Source organism: Salvelinus alpinus, chromosome 3 (assembly GCF_045679555.1).
Source record: "Salvelinus alpinus chromosome 3, SLU_Salpinus.1, whole genome shotgun sequence".
NCBI lineage: Eukaryota > Metazoa > Chordata > Actinopteri > Salmoniformes > Salmonidae > Salvelinus > Salvelinus alpinus.
Window position 1 is genome coordinate 70,497,744 of NC_092088.1, and position 12,017 is coordinate 70,509,760.

General features: G+C 40.0%; 2 protein-coding genes across 2 annotated transcripts in view; one reads left to right on the forward strand and one right to left on the reverse strand.

The window, feature by feature from the left end:
- Positions 1–92: 92 nt before the first annotated feature.
- On the reverse strand, positions 93–1,958 carry LOC139571236 (uncharacterized). The gene is made up of 7 exons (XM_071393901.1): positions 1,603–1,958; positions 1,165–1,235; positions 903–1,079; positions 751–812; positions 582–668; positions 213–494; positions 93–133 (listed from the first exon to the last, which is right to left on the reverse strand). Exons 1-6 carry the CDS (start codon positions 1,758–1,760, stop codon positions 444–446), a joined length of 606 nt encoding a protein of 201 aa, XP_071250002.1. The 5' UTR covers positions 1,761–1,958; the 3' UTR covers positions 93–133; positions 213–443.
- A 5,474-nt stretch (positions 1,959–7,432) lies between these two features.
- The window catches only part of LOC139571251 (vinculin), a 75,313-nt gene continuing 70,728 nt past the window's right edge, over positions 7,433–12,017 (forward strand). Inside the window, exon 1 of the mRNA XM_071393930.1 lies at positions 7,433–7,829. Coding sequence (XP_071250031.1) covers positions 7,662–7,829 — 168 coding nt within the window. The 5' untranslated portion in view covers positions 7,433–7,661. The remainder of the gene's footprint in view (positions 7,830–12,017) is intronic.

The window sequence follows — 12,017 nt, forward strand, 5'->3', positions numbered from 1 at the left end:
TGGGAAAATAAAAAAAACCTTAGAAAGATGCCACCGTCCTGTGTGCTCACAATAAGAGCTCATATGTCATGGCTCACTTGACTTTACGAGAATATAGCTAATTTTTATTTTGAGCTGTGTCATCTTCTTGGAGCTGGGGGAGGAAAGAAAAATAATGATTAATACATTTGTGTTACAGTTAGCATACAGTGTACATTGAAGGCATATCTCACCTCCCTCTCAAGTTTTTTTATTTCAAGGTCCAGTTTCCTAATTGTCCTCTTTTTTATTTCGGACTCCAGTGCAAGATTTTCCATCTTTTTCTTCTTGTACTGAATGTCTATGTCTGCCAGTTCTATTTGGCGCCGGAGGTGGTTGCCATACAACTTTCTGATAGCTTGTGAGCTCTGTGAACACAATACAATTAGCGCAGCTGGAATTTGGCAGGATGTGGTGTCCTTTTATTAATACGCACTGTTGCCAGGCTGGTTTTCCCACTGTATAGCATCTGGGTCCTGTAAAAGAAATTAGATTTTTTGATTTTGATGAGGACTCCTCACCATTGTAGAGTAAATAGTACTTTCACAGTCTTAACATGATACCTCATGCCTTCTGGAATCCAGAGAGATGGTCTCCTCCTCATCATCGTCTCCATCATGTGCTGTTGCTGCTGCACTGGGGCCTTCACCCTATCACATTTAATCGGATTCATATTGAAGCTAGTAGACAAGACATGCCAGGCCTACAGTATGCCTTTGATGGAGTACTCACTGGATCAGCATCGTCTGGTGCTTGTGCTGGTGGCTCTAACAGGAACACAGTGCTGCCAGACACTGCAAGGCAATAGGTAAACCAAAGTCAGACAGTCCAAATTGATTCAATATGAATGTGGTTGTATCCCATGTAGAGATGGAAGGACATACCTTGAATGAAGCGGGTGGCATCTTGGGAGGAACCTATGCTCGTCTCTTTCCCCCCAGGGATCCCCTCTAAGACGGGCCTGCCTTTATTTAGCTCCAAGGCCATGTCCTCTGCTGGGGTAAGGTCAGCCTTTGGTGACCCACCACCCGTGCCTTGTCTGTGGGTATTCTTTTTCACTGCTAAAACAGTACAGAATGTGTGAGCAGGCACCTTCTGGGTACAATATATGCTTGAGCTTTGTTAAATATTAGTCAGGGACCATACCATTCTGCAGAATGTTCTTGTATTTGATTTTGACCTGCTGCCATGTCCGTTTTGGCCCGTTCATGTTTAATCTACACACACACACACACACACACACACACACACACACACACACACACACACACACACACACACACACACACACACACACACACACACACACACACACACACACATTTAATGGAGTCACACTGCAAAAAATTACTTGGTATTTTTGTCTTGTTTTCAATAAAAATATCAAAAAATTTATCATAGCTTTATACAGTGTGATGGAGTTACTTTACACAATTTCACTCATATCTGCAGTGCATTTCAATTAAAAATTTAACCGTTTCATAATTACAGTACAACTGCATTTTTGGAGATGTGAATTAAATATTTGAATTGTAATTGTGATGTTTCAGCGGAGCGGTGAGTGTGTAATTGTGCACTACTTACGCATTCAGGCGGTCTGCAATACTTTGCCACGCTTTTTCTCTTTGCTTTATCACTGTGGCGGTGTTGCCTTTCTTCTTAATTATATCTTTTACCTCCTCGTATGCCTCCATGAGGATTTGTGCTTCCGACCGAGAAAAGTACGCGGCTCTAGTTGCCATGGTAAATCAATTAATCTGTGATCTGTGGCGGGGTCTATTTGAGTGAGCCGTGAGCGCGCACCTATCCAGGATTGGTTTCACCTGGCTTAATGAATCCGTGTCTGCTCATCCTGGCTTGGTCTTTGTGCAACCAATTAAGCCTGGACGCACATGTTTTGGCTTCATTGAGCTCAGCTGAGTCATTTATCTCGGATGTCTTAATTCTACTTTTGTGCAACAGGCCCCAGGTCTGTTTACGTCGTTTGTTATTTTGTAGTTGTTCAAGTGGGCTTCGTGTTTCTTTTTAAATAAATCATTATGGATTCAACCTACGCTGCATATTGGTCCGATCCTTCTCGCCTCCTCGTCCGATGAGGAGGACGACATAGACAATCGTTACAGGACAGTGAATATAAAATGTTTAATTTGGTTCTATACTCCAGCATTTTGGATTTGAGTTCAAATGTTTAATGTGAGGAGACAGTACAGAATGTCAAATATCTATTTGTGAAAAAGACCCTGGTCTCAATGGTGACTACCGGCTTAAATAAAAATATTTTTTAGATGTGTTCAGAAACATCTACTCACTTAGAAAGAAAATTAATCCAGTCATCGTTTACCATTCAGTTCCTATTGAGCAAACATAACCCAAAACAAACTTCAAATGCATCCAATTAGTTGGTAGAGTCACAAGCATGATGTAGTCATTGTGTGCTAGGAGTATGGGATCAAATGTGTGTGTGCGCCCGTGTACAGATGTAGGATCTTAATTTGATCACTCTTTTGTTGCTGCACATTTTCTACACAGCAGAAAATGCAAACTTGTAGTGTATTCAAGGTTTAAAAAAGCTTCTAAGGTTAGAAGCCTTGATTTGCCCTGACGAAAAATGTACAATCCACATAATTAACATTTCCTGTTGCTGCAGGATTATTTTCCTGCGGTAGAAAACGGTCTCAAATTAACATCCTACATCTGTATGTGTGCGAGTGTCTTGCGTGTGTGCATGCGTCAGTGTGTGTGATTTAGGGGACTTGACACGCATCGAACGGATTAGTGGAAGCCCCCCTCACATGAAGCCACTAGGAGCGCCAGTGCAGCTGGCCCTGACCCACTGTTATTTTTGTTTTGACAGCTAGCTATGAGACTATGTCAGAGAGGGTTGGGAAAGAAGGGGTATAGTAGAACGTATCAGCCACGGCAAGAATTAGACTTAGAGCTGGGGTACCCACGGTTACGGTAACCTACGGTACCTCGTCCGGTTCCGTATTTCACCAGAGAACTTGAGATGGGATGAGTAACAAACATGAACCAAATCCAATTTTAAAGACATGCAGTGATACCTACAGAGATATCATATCATATCATGCCACCTCTGTACAGTGCCAAGTATACAAAGGTGATTTCAGTTTAGTTAAAATAGGTTGGATAGTTGAGGTCAAACGACACATTGGTTTCCCTTATGAAGCTCGTAAGATTTACATTTCATATAAAACAGCATTTGAAAGTCCTGTAGTCATTTTCCAGTATAACAATGTAGTACAGTTTGTAATTGGGCATGATAATAAGTGAGTATCTAATTTCCTCAATTATTTGAACCTGTTGTATTTACTACATTTCACCACAAGAGGGTGTCAGGTGTTAACTATCTATAGCATCGCAGGGCCTTTGTACAGAGTAGTGCTGTTGATGCATAACTGAACCGAGGGTTCAAAATAGGCTTTTCTCTCAAAGCATCTAAAGAATACTTTCAGCAATATCAGAACAATTCCTACTACATAAAATGATAGCATGGCATCATAGGAGCACATTATGGATTTGTTTACTTCACAATAGTTATAAAAATAACAATGGAATGTGCGAACACTTAACACTTAACCTCTACGGGATCGGTGTTGGATCCTTATTAAGTGTGCCACCATTACACTTTTGAGGAAGAACTAAATACAAACTACAAACAATTCTATATCAGTTTTGTGTGGAGAGACAGTACCATTAAATTATTCTACCAGACGTAGAGCGTAAGAAGGCAACTAGGGGCTGTGTCTCAAATTGCACCCTATTCCTTACAATCCCACAGTGCCCTGGTCATAGGGAAAAGGGTGCCATTTGGGACGCATCCCAGACCACCCATCTTGACCGGCAGCCAGCCCCACGTGCATTCCAGACTGTACACAGGGGAGGGCCCTGGGAGCAACCCGAGACTTCAGAGAACTACAGCCTGTTGCCTTCCCTTTGATTTCTATATCTAGAACAGACTCTTCTGTTTGGTTATCCTCTGAAGGCATGGATTTTTAGAGAGAGGAAAGGGCCTTCTTGTGTACTGTCATTGAGGCCTATTCTATGGCATTATTCTATAGCATCTCCTTGGGCATTTAGGGTTATCACGTTATTATGGATCCATCTAAGTGAGAGTGGTATCATGGAAAGATACTGCAAAAATTGTGAACTGCAGTTGCTTGCAACTCAAATAAATAGTATAAGTCTAAACAACACAACTATATCATCAGCTTTTCAGGCATTCTAAAATAAGGGAAATAGGCCTAGGCTACAGAGCCTAAATGTGCTTTTCAGTATTTACAAACACCACTCTGCTTCCTTAAAAAAATACTAATTTGGGTCGTTGAAACTAGGAATAGGTGATTATGAGGTAAGAGCATCGGAAATGGACTGCATTGAGCTATATGGCGGTAACCCTGGAGTGAGTAGTGATTATGTGGTGTTAGTGTGGTGTGCTACCAGGGATGCAGTGCACTCTTTAACCCCATGTATTTACACTACATGGAACTAACTGCATGCTGAGTGTGTACTTCAAAGACGTGTCAGGCATCCAAGCCTAAATGAGAGATTATAAAACCTTGAGGACGATTATATTAAACCTTGTATATTTCAGGATCTTATATTTAATTATCTTTGGTATAGGCCAGGGTTAGGTTTTTGGAACTCAGTTTGGGTCTCAACTTACTGTTGAGAGTTAGAATAGTAGAATACACAAGGTGCATTTTCAAATGTTTGTTGTCCATTAGCAGTTTTTCTCTTATGTCAGTCACTCAATTAGCCTATGTAAATGTATATGTTAGTATAACGGCTAGCTATCTAAACCTGTAGTAATCATGGTAAAATTACCAACCGGAGGGCCCCCGTAATATGATATCTCACTCAGATATCATATTAAAAACGGCAAACGTTTGTCTCCACCCATGACAAAATGTGTAGAATTACAGAAAATTTGCTGTAAAACTGCTCATCTTTCTCTCTGCCCTTGCAAAATGAGTAGAATTGTATGAAATTAGTTATAGAATTGCAACATTTTCTCTACGCCCCATGGAAAGATGTGTAGAATCGCAGGAAAATTAACTCAAAAATATTTTTTCTCTCCGCTGTCAAGAGGGGGGCTGCTAAAATGTTTTGCTCATAAGGTGTGTGAGCCAGGGGGTTTGGAAAGGGTCTGATGGACAGCTGTGAATCTAAGCTTTCCATTGTTATATGGTTAAAGGGTATAAGTGAGCAACAACTTGTTGTATACTAACATTATTTGTCACAGTGTAAAATCCCTATGGGAAAAATGTATGGAACGGAGGGATGAACGAAAGAGTGATAACACAGAGAAAGCTACCATTGCTGCACTGCTACCACACCCCAAGTGAGCCCGAAGGCCCAAAAATCTGAGTTACCCATCCTTGGAATAGGCACCATACTTTAAAGCACTCCTTAAATACTTTTTAGGGGTATCTTTACTTTACTGTTTATATTTTTGACAACTTGTACTTTTACTTCACTTTATATTCCTAAAGAAAATAATGTACTTTTTATTCAATACATTTTCCCTGACACCCAAAATAACTAGTTACATTTTGAATGCTAAGAAGGACAGGAAAATGATCCAATTCATGCACTTATCAAGAGAACATCCCTGGCCATCTCTACTGCCACTGATCTGATGGACTCACTAAACACAAATGCTTCGTTTGTAAATGATGCCTGAGTGTTGGAGTATGCCCCTGGCTATCCGTAAATAAGAAAAAAGAAATGCTGCCTTTTGCTTTGCTTAATATCAGGAATTTGAAATGGTTTATACTTTTACATTTGATACTTAAGTATATTTTAGCAATTACATTTACTTTTGATACTTAAGTATATTTAAAACCAAATACTTGTAGATTTTTACTCAAGTAATATTTTACTGGGCGACTTTCACTTTTACTTGAGTCATTTTCTATTAAGGTATCTGTACTTTTACTCAAGTATGACAATTGGGTACTTTTTCCACCACTGATAGGCACCAAAACACTGCAAGATAGAAACAGAACCAGAGCATGAGAGCAGCAGCTGCAGGTTCATCAATCCCTTGAATGTTTACATGATGTCTCAAACAGAGCAACTTCCTTGATTCTTTATTTTTAAGACTCTTCCTTTTTAGGAAGTAGGCTGCTGCCTTGCAGCCTCCTCTTGGGAATCTGTGTGAATTCCTTTGCTGGTTTGGTTGGCAGTTGATTTTCAACCCTCCAATATTGTTATTTAAAGTTGTAAAGGGGAGATGGAATTTGAAAAATGTGTTATGCTACACTCAAGTTGCCAGAACGAGAATACATCATTTTGACCTGAGTTCGAAGCTTATACAAAAGTGCACATGGTTGACAGTATACTTCAGTAGGGAAATTGTTTTCCTACATTTACATAATTTAGCAGATGCTCTTATCCAGAGCAATTAGGATTAAGTGCCTTGGCCAACCAACAGATTGTTCACCTAGTTGGCTCGGGGATCCAAACTGGCAACCTTTCGGTTACTGGCCCAACGGTCATAACCGCTAGGCTACCTGCCACCTTTTTTCCTCTTAGTGGTTCAAGTGTGTTGCCTGCTAAAGTCTGAAAGTGAAAACAATGTGATAAACTTGTTGGAGGCTGATCCCAATTTCACAGGATACAGAACTTGAAAGACTCATAGGATCAACTGTGATTATGTGGATGTAGGAAGAAAAGTTCTGAATACACTATGGTCAATTGTTGCTGGCAGTAGATAGGACCCATACTTGAATTTGGGCTCATAAAATCAAACCTTGGGATGGATTTAGCCTATTCAGTTTAGGTCTTATGACTGTTCTGTTAGACAAACATGTTACCCATAAGGATTGAAATTAGTTGTAGGTTACCGGTATGCTTAAATATGATTTCAATTACTTAATCACTGTAGACTTTGAGCTAATGTGTTATGATAACTATGCAGAAGGCTAATGGAATATTTATTGAATCAATATCAATATCAGGGAATTTTATTCACCTAATCAAACCTCATTTTTATTTGGGATATTCTAACTTTCTATTCTATGCTAAAATTATATAAATTTTTACAATTGTTCATTCTACCTTTATATAGAAACTGCACAGAGCAGGTATAGCCTACATCCCAAAGCAACTAGACTATATTTCAGTCATTTCTGCCAGCAATTTGTCACTAGAATTTACACTGTCTATGTCCTTACTGGTTGGAATTTGCTCCTCTCAACAGAAGACGCACATTTCCCTTTTTAGGGCATGATAATGTATTACGTAATTTTGGGAGAACTCGAGCAAACGCGAATGTGTGGAATAGGCGGAGCATATCGGGAAAGATTGGCATCTACTTGTGCCAATCGCGTTGGCGGTGACATTATGCTATTTATCTTATTGGTCGGAGGGTGGACATTACGTTCATTATGGTAAAGGTTGCAATTACTTTTCGCGAGGTGCGGTTGGGGATTCTCACGTTGATGGTTGCAAGGGGAGTAGTTCGTGTTCCTAGAGAGTAAAACTGTTCTAGGGAAGGAAAGTGTTGGAGTAACCAACCGTAGACTTCATAAAGGCGCAAACAAGAGAGGGTAGTTTTGAAACACAGAACGGGTCTGCTTTTTTTTCTCTTGGATAGGAGAGCGGATTAAGTTTTCATCATGCCGGTTTTTCACACTAAAACGATAGAAAGTATCCTAGAGCCGGTGGCTCAGCAGATATCCCATCTGGTGATAATGCACGAAGAAGGTGAGGTGGACGGGAAAGCTATCCCGGATCTCACCGCACCCGTGGCTGCCGTGCAGGCGGCTGTCAGCAACCTGGTTCGGGTAAGTGAACAGTCCACACAATACGCTGGCGTAGGGTTGGTTACCTGTTGCTTGCTGTCTGTGTAGTGCTACATTGTGCCAGCCCGCCGCGATTCCAGTCAGTTGTCATTTTATGTGAGAAGTTACGGCTGTGGTTACTTTGTTTCATTTCATCGCTATATCGGTTGGCAACGTAATGCTTTTAGAACTCGAGAGTTGTTGCTACAATGTATATATTACATTTTGTTGAAGTTCTCTTTCATTTGGGCCGTAGGGCAGTGACGCCCTTTTCCCCTTGAGAGTATGCTCTGGGCCTGTCCCTCGGAGCCATGTATAAGTCCCCCTGTTGATGTATACGCTATTCTTATGCCACAGTATTTCAATCAAAGATCCTTTGTAACAAACAATTGAAAAACAATTGTTAATTGTCATCAACTCAAGTGTTCTCTAAACAATTATTGATAACTTCAGCAGTATTTGTATTGTAGCCTTTTGTAAATGCCAACATTTAATTGCATGGATCCATATTGTTTCCTCCTCAACTTTGTGACAGTAGATGTTGTTTTATGAGAATGAGTGGAAGTGATGCCGTTATAGTGTAGGCTATTTGACTGGTAAGGGCAACCCCAGTGTATGACAGAGTAATAAGCATTTCTTCACCATATGATCTGCTAATGACAGACAAATATGTTAGTTAAATCTTCTTCACGTTTGGCTCTGAATATAGCCTATGTATACTGTACGTTTGCATTTTACTATCAGACACTGGGCATACTGTTGTAAAAATAGCCCACTTTTTTCACACAGTATAAATGTTCTTAACAGTTTTGAATGTAATTAACGACAGTCTGAGCTGTGACTTAGTTGGACAAGTGTAAATCGAATCAAAAGCAGTTAAAACCCCAGTGGGAGTGGAAGTTGTGCTCCACACAACAACTTCATACTGTGGATGACTGACTGAACTCCATGGCAGCCAGCAAGCAAGCTAGGCCCACAGTCTATGCCCTTATTTGTTAAATGGCAGTTTAGTACAGAATGCAATAGCAATCCAATGGTTTCCTCCCTAATACCGATATTATGAAGTAGTTGTCTTCTGCAGTCTAAACGTGACCATATTACACAGGACATGACCAATGGGCAAATTACCCATAATGGCATTTCCTCTTATTTACAAAGAGCATAGCTGAGATTATCACTTTCTAAGTGAGGAAGCTAAAAAAAAAAAAGGTTGTCAGTGTCCTCACAGAAATTGTGGTTTCCAAAAAAAGGGAATAAATTAATATTTCATCCAAGTACTGTAGCATCTTAGCTACTCAAAGGTGCTCGTATAAGTATGATAATCCAGGGATGCTGTATTCAATTTCAGTATTAGACTCAGTCTTTATTATCAGATTGCTAAACAACCAGAAGTTGTCAAACATAAGAACGTTTCACAATACATTTCTCACACTAATACTAGGCTGTATGACATTTACTGTAAGTTAGGCCTATTTCTGCATCACTCTGCGAGGTGAAGCTAGGAGTCATTGGCAGTTGTCTGGACGATACATTTGGACAATTAGACTGGCATCTCCTAGCCTCTCCTCCCAGCAAAGTGATACTCAGTGTAGGAGTATGGGGGGAGAGTGTTGTTTACTTGTAGGACTTACCCTAGACTGGCCAGGCCAGGCTGGCAGTTAAAGGGAAACTTCACCGCTTGACATTATTTGTGGTGTTTTTCCAGTCTCCCTACATAATTATGAGTGATGAGAGGGTATTTCAGACATAATTATTCACTATAGCTGTATTTTATTTAATTTTTTTGCACTGGGAGAGCTCAACCAATGATATCATTGCTTGATTTGAGCCTGCTGTCTGATCGAAAAAATAAATGGAGTCATGTTTTGTAGCAATTATTGTGTCCTTTGGGTTTGCGCAGTCATGCTAGCAGCAAGTAGATATGGTTGTCATTGTTCAATTCGAGCAATTGGACTTGTCTCTACGATGTTGCTATCTGCCAGGACATTGCAGGATATTTAGGTTGACAAATTTTCCCTGGCTTTGTAAAAATTACAGCCTGACGGGAGCCCTACTTCCTTGTTCAGACCCTCGAAGGCAGGCTTTTTAAAACAGGGGCGGTACTGGTTTACAGGTTCATGGAAGCCATGTTGCCATGCACTGTCCAGCTGAGACTGCTAAATAATTAGCTACAATGGCTGTTTCTGATTCCTCTTTCCAAGAAGAGCTGGACGACAATTTTTTCCCCATCAAATCAAATCAAATTTGATTGGTCACATACACATGGTTAGCAGATGTTAATGCGAGTGTAGCAAAATGCTTGTGCTTCTAGTTCTGATAGTGCTGTAATATCGAACAAGTAATTTAACAATTCCACAACAACTACCTAATACACACAAATCTAAAGGGATGGAATAAGAATATGTACAGACAAATATATGGATGAGCGATGGCCGAGCTGCATAGGCAAGATGCAATAGATGGTATAAGGTACAGTATTAGAGGTCGACCGATTAATTGGAATGGCCGATTAATTAGGGCCGATTTCAAGTTTTCATAACAATCGGTAATTAGCATTTTTGGACACCGATTATGGCCGATTACATTGCACTCCACGAGGAGACTGTGCGGCAGGCTGACTACCTGTTATGCGAGTGCAGCAAGGAGCCAAGATAAGGTGCTAGCTAGCATTAAACGTATCTTATAAAAAACAATCAATCTTAACATAATCACTAGTTAACTACACATGGTGTGATGATATTACTAGTTTATCAAGCTTGTCCGGCATTGCATATAATCGATGCGGTGCCTGTTAATTTATCATTGAATCATAGCCTACTTCGTCAAATGGGTGATTTAACAAGCGCATTCGCGAAAAAGCACTGTCGTTGCACCAATGTGTACCTGACCATAAACATCAACTCCTTTCTTAAAATCAATACTCAAGTATATATTTTTAAACCTACATATTTAGTTAATATTGCCTGCTAACATGAATTTCTTTTAACTAGGGAAATTGTGTCACTTCTCTTGCGTTCTGTGCAACAGAGTCAGGGTATATGCAGCAGTTTGGGCCGCCTGGCTCGTTGCGAACTGTGTGAAGACTATTTCTTCCTAACAAAGACAGCCAACTTCGCCAAACGGGGGATGATTTAACAAAAGCGCATTTGCAAAAAAAAGCACAATCGTTGCATGAATGTACCTAACCATAAACATCAACGCCTTTCTTAAAATCAATACACAGTAGTATATTTTTTTAAACCTGCATATTTATTTAAAAGAAATCCAGGTTAGCAGGCAATATTAAACTAGGGAAATTGTGTCACTTCATTGCACGCAGAGTCAGGGTATATGCAACAGTTTGGGCCACCTGGCTCGTTGCGAACTAATTTGCCAGAATTTTACGTAATTATAACATAACATTTACGTAATTATGTCATACATTGTGCAATGTAACAGGAATATTTAGACTTATGGATGCCACCGTTAGATAAAATACGTAACGGTTCCGTATTTCACTGAAAGAATAAATATTTTGTTTTCGAAATGATAGTTTCCGGATTTGACCATATTAATGACCTAAGGCTCGTATTTCTGTGTGTTATTATATTATAATTAAGTCTATGATTTGATAGAGGAGTCTGACTGAGCGGTGGTAGGCAGCAGTATGCTCGTAAGCATTGATTCAAACAGCACTTTACTGCGCTCTTCTGCGCTGTTTTTGACTTCAAGCCTATCAACTTCCGAGATTAGGCTGGCAATATTAAAGTACCTATTAGAACATCCAATAGTCAAAGGTATATGAAATACAAATGGTATAGAGAGAAATAGTCCTATAATAACTACAACCTAAAACTTCTTACCTGGGTGTCAGGCGTGTGAGTACTTGTGGTGAAGTCAGGTGCAGGAGAGCAGAGAATTGTGAACAGGCGCACACTTTATTTAGTCAGGTATGCAAAACAAGACAATACAAATGGATAAATGAAAAATGGAGCGGCGATGGCTAGAAAGCCGATAACGTTAGACTAAATAGATTGTAGTCAGGAGAAAGATTACAGACGAACGCAGCTGCGTCAAAAACCTCCAGCCAACAAGGTAAAGTGTAAAGCGCGCAAAAACAGTCACAAAACATGACTGTTTAACAATTCAAACAAGCTTTGTGAAATAACACGGGAATAACGACCGCCAGCCTGGCGCGTTACAAAAACACAC